Source organism: Xyrauchen texanus, chromosome 20 (genome assembly GCF_025860055.1).
Source record: "Xyrauchen texanus isolate HMW12.3.18 chromosome 20, RBS_HiC_50CHRs, whole genome shotgun sequence".
Taxonomy (NCBI): domain Eukaryota; kingdom Metazoa; phylum Chordata; class Actinopteri; order Cypriniformes; family Catostomidae; genus Xyrauchen; species Xyrauchen texanus.
In genome coordinates this window covers 33,184,868-33,201,361 of record NC_068295.1, presented here as the reverse complement: position 1 = coordinate 33,201,361, position 16,494 = coordinate 33,184,868, and the positions used below count along the sequence as shown (strand labels likewise).

The window sequence follows — 16,494 nt, the reverse complement described above, 5'->3', positions numbered from 1 at the left end:
GTTGCCTGGGACAACGGTTAATTATACAGAAAGAAATCAGTTGCCTGGGACAACAGTTAATTATACAGAATGAAATCAGTTGTCTGGGACAACGGATAATTATACAGAATGAAATCAGTTGCCTGGGACAACGGTTAATTATACAGAATGAAATCAGTTGCCTGGGACAACGGTTAATTATACAGAATGAAATCAGTTGCCTGGGACAACGGTTAATTATACAGAAAGAAATCAGTTGCCTGGGACAACAGTTAATTATACAGAATGAAATCAGTTGCCTGGGACAACGGTTAATTATACAGAAAGAAATCAGTTGCCTGGGACAACGGTTAATTATACAGAATGAAATCAGTTGCCTGGGACAACGGTTAATTATACAGAATGAAATCAGTTGCCTGGGACAACGGTTAATTATACAGAATGAAATCAGTTGCCTGGGACAACGGTTAATTATACAGAAAGAAATCAGTTGCCTGGGACAACAGTTAATTATACAGAATGAAATCAGTTGTCTGGGACAACGGTTAATTATACAGAATTAAATCAGTTGTCTGGGACAACAGTTAATTATACAGAATCAACCATTCATTATACAAAAATTCTACAATTCTATAGAATCAATTATCTGTTGATTCTGAGTCTGAGTTCTGAGGAAAACTTTTCTTAACTCATATGATTTTCAAGGACTTACCGGGGGCCCACTAGCACCAGTTAAGCCAGTAATCCCTGCAGGCCCTGGGGGGCCAGGAGGCCCCGGTGGTCCCTGTGCTCCAGGCTCACCCTGCTGATAGACAGGAAGTTAGCATCTGAGAAAAACAAGTAATAACGCAAAATTCACAACAGCAGAGGTAGGGTCCACTCAGATTCAATGCCAGTAATTCACAATAATCAGATAAGAAAATGAAGAATAAGTGACTTGCTAAATGGAACTCTCCATACAAGAAACTCATAATCCTACAATGTAAAAACTTTTTGTTAGAAAGGCCTAATCTAAAAAATGTGGTAACATCTAAATTAACTGATTTTATCAACTTATGCTAGTAACCTAACATAGCACCAACAAAAGTAATTTATATTTGTTAGATCAAGTAGAAAAAGATCCTCAAGATATAAATTGCACATTACCACTTTTTACAGTGAGAATAACTGCCTTATGAAAGAATTGACTTGAAGCTGAGAGGAACCATTGCCTGAAGGTTAAGTTGAAAGTCAAGTTGGTTGTCAAAATTAGAAGATTGCTTGGGTTATTGTATGTTACAGAGTACCATGTTTGGAAAACAAACCATTTTACTTAAAAGTTTCGCCTTTATTATATCATATTGCCAATGGGCTTGAATGTGATGGGCACAGAAAAAGTAACACCAGTGGTGCACTAAGCACTAATGCCATCAAACAAGGTCTCCTTCAGTGGTTCTCAACTAGTTTTGCTTCTGGACTAAATATATTACTATAATAGTTTATTGTACAAAATGTAATTGTATAAAACATGTGGTTGGAACAAACCATGTTTATCCTTGATGCAAGAGAAGACATGTAGTAGTCTGGGTCACATTATCTTTTATCTTGTGCAGTTTTATTCATGATTTGCAAGGATGAGGTCATGGAACACAACTTGTCCATGCTAGCATGTCCAAGTTAGCATAAAGCAAGCCTAATTTGGCTTCTATCAACTGAATTTGCACCAAATGACAGTTGAATTTGATTGTACATTTTTTTTCCTGCCTTTTAATTGTTGACAAGCCTATTTATTTTGCTACTCAAACTACTAATCTGCATGATTAAATGGCTAGTTGGTTTTTATTATTTGCATTTAGGATTGTTTTCCCTTCTGTCCGTGACAGATATGTTCTCCATGTTTTGGTTGCAATCCACCAGTTGAGAACCATTGGTCTATAAGATTCATTCAAGGCCTCTTTTTAAACTATCTTTGGTACTTCTCCACTTTGAGCCAGAGGGATCAGCCCCACATGCAGAAAAAGACTAAACAAAATCATCTAGAGGAAAGTGTCCAATATTTACACAGTGAGAGGGATGTGAAAATAGGAAAAAAGACTGGACTAAAAAATCTTATGCTGTTTCTGAAAAAGGCCTGGAAGGATGACTGATTATTTAAGATGCTGTGTACTTAATTAAAGTCTGGTTTCAATATTAAAGAGACTTCATCTTGACACTGAGAATTCAGTGAGGGGATTCAGTGTAGGTTAGAATAATTTCCCTTCCATTAAAAGTATTTGTTTCAAGTCTGTTACTATAGACAGAAGATTAAGACTTCCTACATTCTGGCAACTATGGATATAAATGATTAATCACAAATAGCACAGACACCATGACAAAGAAAGCCATTTCTTTAGCATTGTCTCTGTTCAGTAACTAAGTCTGAAGTCCAGATTTCCGGAACACATTCATCAGTTTCAGATCCATATTTGATCTATTTATTCCTTGACAGGGCCTGTCTAGATGTGATTTATGAGGCCAGATGTAGATCCATTAAATGGATACATTCCATGATCCCTTATCCAATGCATATACATGACTCAGCCTGGAGCCCCAGCCAATCAGCAGCTAAATTATTTCCCTAACACTGTGGTCTTCCACAGTATGTACCATTGTCTCCAAGCATGGTACTCTAAACTGGCACACACAGACTGCACACCTGTAGAAATAAGATGGGGGACAGCTGCCAACCGAGGTCAACCTGTGCAAGGGGCACTTCCCAAAGTCAGAGGACACAGAGATCCTTTGAGAGAGAGAGAGGTAAAATGGGAGGGCTGGTATATCTATTTAGTGAGTAGTTACTTCACTGCCAAATAAGCTCTCTCATTCAATTGTTGTCTTTCAACTGTCATTGTGAAGATTATAGAATCCGATTTTTACTACTGTTTGTTTTTTCAATGTGACTGGAGCCCTGCTCTTTGTACTTAAGGGGATTTCATGCATCATTATAGACTGTGATGGAGGATATAAATGTAAAATTGGAGCTTTTAAAGACCCCATGAATTCACTTTACAAGTGCAGTTTTCTTTCCAGGGTAGTCACATGTTCTTTTGAAATATATTTTAAATATAGCCAATAGGTTTTAGTTTACGTTGCGACCATGAACATATAATTTGCTACTTGCTATTGCTAGTCAGAGGCAGGAGGTATTAGGGGAAAGTGATATTTTCCTTCCAAAATTATTTAATTGGACACAAAGTTGAACACGCCCATGAGTGTGAGTATAGTCAAAAATGTTTTTGGTTGCTTTCTTTGAATAGAAAGACTTTACTTTACGTTCATAATGTGATGTTAATTTTAGATGTCTATATCTGCTAAAAGTTACAGCTATTTAGGCCATTTTGAGGTTCACTGTTATATAAATGGCCTAGAAGCCAAAAGAAACATTGTAAACATTGTTCGAATCAGCATAAGATATTAAATCTTGTTTTCAGAGAAATCTAGCAAAAGAATTAAGCATTATGCTTAAAACATCACAAAACTATTTGCCAATGCGGTAGGGAAAAATAAACTTATTTTCCTTTTTAAATAAGTTTATTGGTAGCACTTTACAATAAGGTTCCATCCATTAACATTAGCTAATGCGTATCATGAACAAACATTTAATAATATTTATTTTTTACATAATTTATTAATCTTTGATTATGTTAATAAAAATACAATAGTACATTGTTAGTTCATGTTATTTTATAGTGCATTAACTAATGTAACAAATACAACTTTTTGCTTTCGGAATGTATTACTATATGTAGAAATTCACATTACCTAAGAATTATATTAATAAATGAATTAATAAATGCTAAATATGTATCATTGTTAGTTCATGTTAACCAATGTTGTAAATTAATGTTAACAGATTGAACCTTATTGTAAAGTGTTACCAGTTTATTTTACTTACCCTATTATCATTATTATTTTTTCTTGTTAGATTTATCTGAAAAATGTATTTTATTGAAGTTAATGTATTATTATTTATTATTATAATTTTTGCTGTGTACTGACTAATTTTGATTTAATTGTGTTAAAACCATTTACAAAACCAACAGTTAAAAATATTTTATCTGCTATTACTCAGATGGCCTCCTGTCAGCTCACAAGTACCTGAATGTCTATTGACTGGATATAAGGACAATCCATTATGTATTAGGGGAATTTTGTAGAGATAATGTCCAGTTATAACAGATGGACAAAGTCTAAAAATCCAGAGAGGAACTGACAGAAGTTCTTCCTGTGGGGCTGTATATGCCTATACGTTTTGTGAATTAAACTTTAAAGAAAGAAAGATATTTGAAGCAGGCTCTACTTCCTGACCACTATCATAAGAGGATATTGCTCTGTCTAGAACATCAGTAAAGCTTTGCAAATTATTAACAACCCTTATATTTCCAAAGCTAAGGATAAGCCTAGAGCCCTACAGCGGTCAGGGAGGATTACTAATGGGTCAGGCCTATCCGGCATTCGGTGGACTGAGGTTGGCATCCGTGGAGAAGGGGTATGAAGGGTGGCAGAGAGAGATGTACCTTGAGGCGCTTTAGGATTAGAGGGCTTATTGAGGGCATGTTGCGAACGGTGATGGGCAACATCTGCTGAGGTCGCAAAGCACAGGTGGGCCAAGGTGCACAAGACCACCAGGAGGCCAAAGGAAGGAAACGGGCCAGAAAGAGGAGAGGGTGGGAAGGGGGGGTGGTGGTGGGGGGGGAGGGGGTCATAGACAAAAAATTGGAAATAAGTGTGAACAGTGAGTAAACAGCACAGCATGGGGAAAGTAAGAGAGAGAACAGAAAGAGGGAAAGATAGAGACTTAGCATCACTAAACAGAGTCAGGGGTCCATCAAAGTCAAGAGATATGTGTCTGCTGGCTTTAAAATTTCCGCAAACTTTTACAAATACTATTATATTGTTCCTAATAACAGATAAGAAAGAAAAGATTAAGGGATTGGAATGACACAAAGTATGTCTTTTAACTAAATGTGGTTTGATAATGGTTTTATCTCCACTGTGATGGTACCCAAAGTCTCTGCAACAATGCCATGTAGATCACGCTGGATTCAGTCTTGCCACAAAGAGAGTTTCGCAACAGACTTACTGTGGCCTGTGCTCCAGCACAGGTGTTGACAATACGCCGTTTCTGTTGAGACCAGCAGCATTGCAAAGATTGAAGAGTTATTGACCCATAAATCCACCATTATAATAACTAATATAACTTGCCTTCTTTCTAAAATATACCTGTGTCACACCTTTATTCACTGGATTATACAATATATGTGTCAACCTGAAAGTCTGTGGTCTTAGACCACTAGTGTGATAACGCTTATATTTTGCATTCATTTCTAATATTATATTTTGAACACAACAATTTGAGTGAATTTAAGGGTTTATATGAATTTGGTAGGCGCCCAATATACATATATATATACACACACACTGGTGGCCAAATGTTTAGAATAATGTACAAATTTAGCTGTTTCAGAAGGAAATTGGTACTTTAATTCACCAAAGTGGCATTCAACTGATCACAAATTATAGTCAGGACATTACTGATGTAAAAAACAGCACCATCAATATTTGAAAAATGTCATTTTTTATCAAATCTAGACAGGCCCCATTTCCAGCAGTCATCATTCCAACACTTTATCCTTGAGTAATCATGCTAAATTGATCCTTTTATACTAGAAAATCACTTGCCATTATATCAAACATAGTTGAAAGCTATTTGGTTTGTTTAATGAAGCTTAACATTGTCTTTGTGTTTGTTTTTGAGTTGCCACATTATGCAATAGACTGGCATGTCTTAAGGTCAATATTTGGTCAAAAATGGCAAAAAAGAAACATCTTTCTCTAGACACTCATCAGTCAATCATTGTTTTGAGGAATGAAGGTTATACAATGCTTGAAAGAGATTTCATACAAAGGTGTACACTACAGTCTTCAAAGACAAAGGACAACTGACTCTAACAAGGACAGAAAGAAATGTGGATGGCCAGATGTACAACTAAACAAGAGGATAAGTACATCAGAGTCTCAAGTTTGAGAAATAGATGCCTCACTTTTCCTCAGCTGACAGCTTCATTGAATTCTACTCGCTCAACATCAGTTTCATGTACAACAGTAAAGAGAAGACTCAGGCTTAAGGGCCTTATGGGAAGAATTGCAAAGAAAAAGCCACTTTTGAAACAGAAATAAAAAAAAGTAAAGGTTAGAGTGGGCAAAGAAATACAGACATTGGACAACAGATAATTGGAAAAGAGTGTTATGGATAGGGTTAACCCCATTGAGCTTTTGTGGGATCAGCTAGACTGTAAGGTGCGTGAGAAGTGCCCGACAAGACAGCCACATCTATGGCAAGTGCTACAGGAAGTAAGGAAGAGTATCTGGACAAACTGACAGCTGGAATGCCAAGGATCTGGAAAGCTGTCATTGCTGCACGTGGAGGATTTTTTGATGAGAACTCTTTGAAGTAGTAATAGTAATTGTTATGTTATTAATGTCCTGACTATAAATTGTGATCAGTTGAATGTCACTTTGGTGAAAAAAGCAACAAATTCTTTCCATTAGGAAAATACAATAGACAAATGGTATTTCTGTGTTTCACATTTGGTACTGGATACTTTTTTGATCTCAGATAAATCTAGTTGCATAGTGTACCTTGAAATGATATACCATCACAACCATTTAAAGTTCCCTCAGAAGGCCAAAGAGAAAGCAGGAAAAACTGCATGTTAAGATGTGTCATTATAAATCCTCATCCTGTTTTCAATCAGTTATCATAACTGGCACCTCTCTGCATCTCCCACAGCGGATAAACTAGTTCTCAGCTATGCCTGTCTTTGCAGCAGGACTGTAAGACACATTTCATGGTATTAGGGATGAGGGATGGGGAGCAGCCCACAAACCTTCAACATCAGAGCCTGACTGGAGCGCAAAGCTGCCAGCGTTTTTAGTTGGAGACCCTGCTTAAACCGGCCCAACATACAAATACATGGACTTGTATAGACAGATACAAACATAAGCAGACACACACACACACTGTGATAATTCCTGTTATAGTTCCACCACTCCAGGATGTATCCTTTTAGTGTAGTGCACAGTGACCTTTAGGCTTCACGCTAACAACAAGGGTCCTTGTTCAACCACCCCAAACAGACCACCCTTAGGTGCAGCTTTCTAAATAGTCTAATGCCTCCCATGTCGACGCATTAAGGGCAGCCCTGCTTTGATTATATATCAGAGATTATGCATAATGTACTAACTACAATTACAAATACACAATAAAAACAACTATTACTTACTTAGAAACAGCCCGGCCTTGCTGCTATTTCTTTTCTTTCTTTTTCAAACCAAAGTTTTAAAAATGCACTTTCAAGTCTATCTTTCTATTTTTATATTGCGTGCCATTTTTGAGATTCTATAATTGATAAAATAGCTTCAAAAAGCCAAAATGACTTTTAAATTGACCAAGGCTGTAACCAAAACCCTATCATGACCACATAAGAAACTCTTTTTCTTGGCAGTCACTAACAGAATGTCTTATCAAATCTAATTCAGCATGCTGCTGGCAAAATTGCCTTGTTTACGTGAAACTGTGATTTCCCCTAGAGAGGGTTGATGTAATCTGAGGCCCTGCCTTTGCATGTGCTCCATGTGCTACCTATCTGAGTCTGCACCAAGCTGTCAGTCTAATGTTACTTGATTCCCCCCACCCTTCTTTCATGTTTATAACCTAACAGCCAAACATTTTGTAGATATTTTTTAATGAATACAAAAGACAAATCACTAAAAATGTAGAAGAATATCACATAAGCTGAAATCAACAGATAAGCTTTGAGTCATATTTGGTAGCTTATCTGAAACAATACAATGAAAATTTCACATTGTTCTTGACATCATAATGAAATCAAATAAGTTCAATGAAATATCCACTTACCCTGTGAGTGTAGTCACCACATACACCCTAGACCAAAAAGAATCACCAAGAATATTATGTCCTCTAAGTAATCAATAATAACAACTTTAGCTGTTTCTTTTTCTTTTTTTTTCTTTTGCATTTTAACTGTGATCTCACCTTCTCCCCTTTAGGACCAGGTTCACCCTGAAAATTATATGAACACAGCACTTAAAATCTATTCATAGCCATTTGAACACTGTATAATTTCTTGGGGTTAAAGGTGCTGTAAGGGTATGCAAAAAAGTATAGTATTGTAATTGCAGCAAATTATTGAGGCTTAAAGGGATAGTTCACCAAAAATGAAAATTCTCTCATTATTTACTCAACCACATGACATCCCAGATGTTTCTGACTTTCTTTCTTCTGCTGAACACAAATTACACTGAATATTCAGGTCCATACAATACAATCCACAAAGTGAATTGTTACCAGACCTTTGAAGCTCCAAAAATCACATAAAGGCAGCATAAAAGTAATCCATAAGACTCAAGTGGTTACATGTATGTCTTCAGAAGCAATATGATACGTGTAGATAAGAACCAGATCAATATTTATGAATTAAAATAAAAAAATATGTCCTTATCCAAATACATTCTCCTCTCTGCCAGTAGGTGGTGATATGCATGAACAATGTGAATCACCAAAAACACAAGAAGAAGAACTCTGCGGGTAGAGGAATTCTTAGGAAAGTGAACATGGATAATCTATAGTAAAAAAGGACTTAAATATTGATCTGTTCCTCACCTACACCTATCATATCACTTCAGAAGACATGGATTTAACAACTGGAGACTTATGGATTACTTTTATGTTCAATTTAGCTACCAAGCAACCAAGTTCATTGTCACCATTCACTTGCATTGTATGGACCTAAAGAGCTGAAAAATTATTCTAAAAATCTTTGCCTGTGTTCAGTAGACGAAAGAAAGTATACACATCTGGGATGGCATGAGTGTGAGTAAATGATTGGGGTGAACTATCACCTTAATGCCTTTTTTATGCCATGTTGTTCATAACAGTTGCCAGTTGAGGGCGCTATTTTGCTGCTGGTGTTTCAGACAACCACTTCAGCTTGGTGCCATTATCAACAAAGCTTATTTGGTATCTTTGGAGTAAAGGTTTTGGAAAGAAGGGGCATGGCTAATCCAACGGCTCAGTTTGTGGAAATTTAAGAATGGCTCAAACCACTTAGAGCAACTTTAACCTTAATTGTTTAAGAGTGTTTAAATATATATTGATATATTTTAAGCAAACACTTACTGGAATTCCTTTTAGACCACGAGGACCCTGAGAAAATAATAACAATCAAAATATGGGAGTGTTCAATGTTTTTTTGTGATGAAGTTTTCCTGTTTACAGTCAACAACACCAAACCTCTCAGTCATAAGCACTAACAGAAAAAAGAAGATATGGAATGGAATATGTTGAACATGTAGAATTACTGCATGTATATATATATATATATATATATCCCTTTGTTTTAAAGGGGGAAAAAGTTTAAATGCAAAAGCATTAATCAACTTTATTTTTGTGATTTTGCACTACACACCCTGAAGAACATGTAATCCACATCCTTAAAGCTGACATCTGGATTGATTACAGCAGATTGTTGGCCAAACATGAAATACCTTCCATACAGCCATAATGTTTATCCAAAAATACCACCAATCAATATATTTACAACTCCCAAATAAATAAGACCAAAGGCAAATGTGGAACATGATAAATCTAAGAAGCTTATCAATGAAAGACAAGAACAAAAACCTAGCTGAAGGTATGCTATGTATTACTTTGAAAGTCCAATATTAAAAAATGTTCAAAACCTCAGCAGCGGCCATACAGCTTTGATTCTGTCTCATAGAGGTGTCACATTGGAGGAGTTCTAAGCTTGCGGTTTCTCACGATGCTATAATAGGAAGAAGTTAGTGGCTGTACTACATTTCATAAGGAACAGTTTAAAGTGCACAGCCCGGGAACATAATGCATCTGCCCATTCTCTTTCATCACTATAAGTGAAAGCTCTGGAAAACAAATTTCAAATCACAGTTTAAAAGGACAGATCCAAACCCAATGCTTTGTTTTGATACCACAGGCGGCTGAAGTTATTGCTATGTGATATATGTCACTAGAAGTCACTTTTGACAACCCACAATGAACGAATCACGGGCAAACTGTCTCTCATCATACGCACACATGCAATATACTGCTCTACCCATAAATCAAACTTCAAGAGTGTTGTTCATGCTTACAGCCTAGATAAACACCACCATAACAAGCTATCTTGGTAAAAAATGGCTCTGCTGGTGATTTTTATGAGCACTGACAATTTCTAATTTTACTCCATGACATATTTCTCCTTATGACAAACTCTTTTAGGGTGTGTTGGTTGAGTTTAGCCCAGCAGTATTTCATTAGGCAAAGTGAACTTGACAGGTCTCATTATGTGTGGCCCTTAAAAATTTATAGTATTTAGATTCAGATGTTAACACTTCAGTTAATACTGGTCAAGGTTAAAATGTGTTTTCTTAGAATTACATTTAAAGCAAAAGTGCTGTTGAGGCTGCTAAAATGTATAAACAATAATGCAAATTTAAGAAAATGCTTACCATATCACCTTTTGGACCGTTCTGTCCCTGTTGGAGGGGAACAACACCACATTTTTGGCAAAGAAAAAATATTAATTCTCCTTTAAGTAGGTAGCACTGATTACATAATATACAGGAAGGGTCATTCTTTATACACATTTCATTATTGATTTAATCTGCTGTCATGATGATGGTGATAAGAGTGAATTTATTACAATAATTGCCATAATCATTATTAACATAATTATCCTCATCCTTGCCATAATGACCATCAATTATCAATTACTGCCAAATTATTTGGTACTAGATTTCGAGGTTCCAAACCTATGTGAGTAGCAATTAGTCAAACATTTGTAAGGAATGAAGCAAAACTCACGGGTTTCCCGTCCAAGCCAATTGGACCCTGGAAGAAAAGGGGAGAACAGCAGATTAGCAATATTGGAAAGGCACGAAACAGCTCCAATTTTCTTGTGTAGACTAGTTCTCTGATATGAGAATGTTTATGGAAAAAAAAGTTCAAACCAAGGCGCAGGTCAAATATAAATGGCCAGCATAACATAGGAACACTGAGGCTATTATACTGAGGTATTCTAACTCCTCTTAATATTTCGAGCAGATCATTGGTCAACGAATTTAATAAACACCTGAAAAGGGCCTTTAGTACCAGAGCATTTAGACAGTCTATAGAAACAGCCCTGGGATATATTGTACACCAAACACTTCCTGTATAGTCTCACATTCAGTGGTGATTTCTCACTGCAAGTAAAGCCTTCTCTGTTGGCGTAACATGCCTAATAAATACATATTTTTTCAATCTTGCATTCTCATTGACCTTTTTGCCAATGTATTTTCAATCGCTTTCCACTCCTATTTCATCTACAAATGAATAGCAAAAAGCAAAAAGTTTATCCAATCAGAATTATTTCTCGAGTAAAGTGCAACAACTGTTTCACAAATCGCATGCCTCTTTAGCTGAAGCAGCATGTGAGTTTGAGCTCTACTCCGTCAGGCCTTCAGAATTTCTACAGAATCCCTCAATAGTGCAAATGAATGGGCAACTAATGTCAGATTGTCAGATTCATCAGCCAATCAGATTGATTTATTTGTTCTTGGTGGGTGTGGCCTTTAGGATATGTCCCAGTCCAGGCACCTATTCTTCTAGCTGACCTTGAGTGATGCAATCACGCTTTAAGTGATTTGAAAGCGAAGAACGCGAGATGCTGATGAGTCGGCTGTCATCACTGATGTTATTGCCATGGAGAAAGAGATCCTTATGAATTTAAAAAACAGAGATGTTCTGCATGATTGTGCGATTGATTCATTAAACAGGAAAGGAGGACTGTTGAAAAGTAACCATGTACCCTGACGAAACAAAATGTATTGCAAGCAAAATTTAAATCTGACATATTATTTTGAGTGCTTTTTCTTAGTATTAGTCCTCCTTGGTTCTGGCTTTCATGTGTGGACGTGTTTTTTACAATGTAAATTGGTATTATTAGCTGACTGCCACATAATGTATGATGGGCATACGGTGTCTTGTTCATTGTGAAACTGTGTTTTCTTAATGGCATGAATCACACTGAAGGCCTAGACTTCAAATGCATGGTCCGCGGCTACTCACATTATCCAACTAGTAAAATGACAGCTACATGTCTAGACTACTGTGAGTTTCGTGAGCCATTCCCACAAGCATTCATTAAATAAAGAGCTAGGGAAACAATTGCTAATTGATGGCTTTTATAAACTCAGAAATAAACTCTTTATACAAGTTTATTCAGTTAACTTTAGACAAAAGACTCTTACCGGAAAGCCTGGAAATCCTCTAGTACCGGGCTGCCCCTGAGGAAAGACAAAAAAAAGAAGAGGAGTTATTTTCTATACGGAAAAACAGGAGGATTATGTTAACTTGTTGAAAGGAGGCCTGTGTTGAGAGACTGAGTCTTGTTCTCCCATTCAACTCAGTCGTGTGAGTCATAATTGAGTTTGAAGAACAGGAGCCTTTCTGCTCTGTTGGGAGCACTTTGTGTGGGATAAGGAGAAAAAGACAAATAAAACTCTAAAAACACTTAAATACAGACTGAAATTTGAAACTAGATAGAACAAATAGACACAAATTAAAGAGTTGTCCTGTTTCAATATGTGAGCGCCAATGAGAAAAGGCTCACAAATTAAATATTTAAATGTCAGTAATGATTAGTGCTACATTCTCCTGAGAACAATACTGAGTTCTGCTTTCCTGAAAACCTTTTTGCAGCCCTTGGGAAATGAGGAAGCCATCCAATATCCCTAGCAAAATGGGGTTTCATGGAGCAACCTGAGAGAAAATTACAAGGAAGAGGTGAACAGAGCTAATGAAGGGGATTGTATGTCTGGGTCTCAGGTAGTTATTGGAACATGGCTGAGTTTCCCTTCCTTGGGAACCCAAAGCTAAGGTCTGGAACAATGGAAGTAGCAACATGTGCCTTCTTAGAATCACTCAAAACAAGACTGATTTTGCTGTAACTAAAGAGTAACAAGAAGTAACAATGTGGACAAACAAGTTAAATCCACTGAAAAGAATTCTCTGAGCTTCTCCAAACCAACAAATCCATTATGGCTACAATACAAAGCATTCTTTTTGGAGTGATATAACAACAATTTTCTGATTACAGTCTGATTTTAGGATTAAACACAGAATACATTTTAGAACAGACTTCCCTGTTGAAAAAAACAATTATCCATGGAAGTTTATTTTTATGAGCTTGGAAGTCGTAATTATGGTGTGATGTGCGTTCAGGTGACTTTGGTCTCTCTTTCACTTATTGACAACCAAAGGAAGCTTTTTGAATTCTACTGCAATGAAATGAAGAGCAAAATGTGCAGTTGGAGCATGATGTATGCATTTTATACTTGTGCATTCAAAGAGAATGGTGGTAAATGTAGTTTAATCTTACAAAACTTCTTGGTAGCCGACTTAAAGGAGTAGTTCACCCTAAATACTGAGATAAATACTAAATAAGAAGGTGAATACTCACCTTCATGCTATCCTAGATCTGTATGACTATCTTTCTTCTGCTGAACACAAACAAAGATTTTTTTTGGTCCATAGAATGCAAGTGAATGGTGACCAAAACTTTGAAGCTCCAAGTGCACCTAAAAGCAGCATAAAAGTAATCCATAAAACTCCAGTGATTAAATCTATATCTTCAGAAGTGATATGATAGGTGAGTGTGAGAAATAGATCAATATTTAAGTCCTTTTTTACTGTAAATCTTTACTTTTACTTTCATCTTCTTTTTTTTAAATACTTATTTGTATTCTTCATGCATATCGCCACCTACTGGGCAGGGAGGAGAATATATCGTAAAAATGGACTTAAATATTGATCTGTTTCTCACCCACACATTTCATATTGCTTCTGAAGACATAGATTTAACCACAGAGAGTATTAATTACTTTTATGATGCCTTTATGTGATTTTTGGAGCTTTTTTTTTGGTCACCTTTCACTTGCATTGTGTGGACCTTCAAAGCTGAGATATTCTTCTAAAAATGTTCTGCAGAAAAAAGAAAATCAAATGCATCTTAGATGGCATGAGGGTGAGTAAATGATGAGATAATTTAATTTTTTTGGTGAACTATTCCTATAATAGTGTGTTCTGGCAAGATTTATCACTCTCAGTAATAGTACACAAAATCCATACGAAGTAAATTGTACCATTAACATTCATAATCACACCTTATTATGACCAATATTAAGATAACAGCATATCGCTTTTGTTAAAATTGGGGCTTAAAGAGATCAGCTTCAACTAAATCCATTTTAAACCAGCAAAGACCAGCAAACCAGTTTAGGCTGGTTTAAGCTGGGGGCACTTTCAGGACAAGCACAAATCTTCAACATGCACCTTGATTAAACCATTCAACAAAAACAAGACTCTTAACAATTAAAGAAAATATTTGAACTCTAAAGTTTGTTAGTACTCGCTGATATTCCATCATTCGCAAGTTACTATGGTAAATAAGCATCTGCCAGGATAATAAATGTAGCTCAATTCATCATCTTAACAGCTTTTTATTAACACTCTGTATTTTTACTAATTACCACTCTTTTGTGTGGGAAAGAAACCATTACCACCCAGTCAGGTCTACCTGCATGGCTAAAAGTCATTTCCGCTGGCCTCTCCACACCTCTCGGAGGTGAGGACAATGCCTGTGCTGTCAGCTCACCTGCTGAAGACATTCTCACTAAGACAGTCCTGCAATTAAACTTCTGCCTGATGTCCACTCATGACGCCTTATTAAAGGTGATGGAGCATAGTTATAGAGAATTATCAGAAAAACAGATGTCTGGTCTTGACTGTGAAGTCTGACGGCTCAGCCAAAAGGTGTCCGTAGCACAGCAGCCAATAGTGTGTTAGGATGAATGGGGAAACCACAAGACAAAGCAAGGCCAGGGCACTGCACGGCATAATCAGAAAGGAAATTGCACTGAAACATTATGCTTTTGTCTTTCTGAGTGGAATGTGTGGAGAGGAAGAAAGGGATAGAGAGTGCCAAATTGGGGACAAGCCCCATTTCACCTGAAGACTGAACGCCCACTTCAAGATACAGTGCAATCTGGAAGTCTAATGTCTGGATTTTAATGACAAGGGCTGGGATGTTTTCATTCCTCCCTACTAATGAAGATGATATTCCAAATGGGCGTCATTACGTGGGAGTCAAAGCCCCTCATTACTCAGACGAAGTGTAAGTGCTTCCATACAAGCTGCTGTAAGATTCCAGGATCATATGAAATGTTCCCTATAATTTTTGCACTTGCTAAGCAAATCTATATCTATTGGTTGGACCCTTTGGCTACCTCAGCAGAAATTAAAAACGGGTTACACTTTTCTATAGGGTTTTATTTGTTAATGCATGAGGTATCATGAACTAACAGTGAACAATTTGTGTTTATTTTTTGTAAAGCATTTATTAATCTTCATTAATGTAAATGTATCAAAATACAATGGGTCATTGTTTGTTCATGTTAAATCATAATGCATTAACTTAATTTACCATATACAACTTTTCATATATATATACAGTATATATATTATGAGTATATGTGTATATGCAATGATCTAATCAGCCAGTTATATGACAGCAGTGCAATGCATAAATTCATGCAGATATGGGTCAGGAGCTTCAGTGAATGTTCACATCAACCACCAGAATGGGGGGAAAATGTGATCTCAGTGATTTGGACCGTGGCATGATTGTTGCTGCCAGATCAGCAGGTTTGAGTATTTCTGTAACTGCTGATCTCCTGGGATTTTCACGCACAACAGTCTCTAGAGTTTAATCAGAATGGTGCCAAAAAACAAAAAACATCCAGTGAACAGAAGTTCTGCGGACAGAAATTACTTGTTGATGAGAGAGGTCAACGGAGAATGGCCAGACTGGTTTGAGCTGACCGAAAGGCTACAGTAACTCAGATAACTGCTCTGTACAATTGCAGTGAGCAAAATAGCATCTCAGAATGCACAAAACGACTAATCTTGAGGCGGTTGGGCTACAACAGCAGAAGACCACATTGTGCACTTTATTAGGACCATAGTGTTCCTAATAAAGTGCTCAGTGAGTGATCTTGATTAGCTGAAATTCATCGGCTTTGCTCCACATACAGTAGTCTGTTGGACGACAGTGATCCTGTCTTATCTACCTTAGACCATATATTTGTGGAGTTCACACTGGGGTGGTCTAAAAGTTAAGTGCAGGAAAATCAAGACAATAGAAGTTCCCTTTGCCAAAAAGTCTTGGAAAAATGTAGGCCCAAAACTGCAAGATCTGCACCTTTGCCCTGTCTCTACTCTGGAGATCTGAGATTAGCAGGAGGAGATGATGAAGAATTTTATTAGTGACAGAGCAAACACTTACAGGAGGTCCTCGTGGGCCAATGATAGATAGACCTGGCTCCCCTGGTGTTCCCTAAGGACAGATAGAGAGATAG

General features: G+C 36.8%; 1 protein-coding gene across 1 annotated transcript in view; it reads right to left on the bottom strand.

The window, feature by feature from the left end:
- LOC127660696 (collagen alpha-1(XIII) chain-like) overlaps window positions 1–16,494 on the bottom strand; it is a 72,166-nt gene that overhangs the window by 42,172 nt on the left and 13,500 nt on the right. Inside the window, exons 4-12 of the mRNA XM_052151066.1 lie at window positions 16,422–16,472; window positions 12,328–12,363; window positions 10,901–10,927; window positions 10,546–10,572; window positions 9,200–9,226; window positions 8,057–8,083; window positions 7,919–7,945; window positions 4,515–4,577; window positions 692–784 (exon numbers count right to left, since the gene is read on the bottom strand). Coding sequence (XP_052007026.1) covers window positions 692–784; window positions 4,515–4,577; window positions 7,919–7,945; window positions 8,057–8,083; window positions 9,200–9,226; window positions 10,546–10,572; window positions 10,901–10,927; window positions 12,328–12,363; window positions 16,422–16,472 — 378 coding nt within the window. The remainder of the gene's footprint in view (window positions 1–691; window positions 785–4,514; window positions 4,578–7,918; window positions 7,946–8,056; window positions 8,084–9,199; window positions 9,227–10,545; window positions 10,573–10,900; window positions 10,928–12,327; window positions 12,364–16,421; window positions 16,473–16,494) is intronic.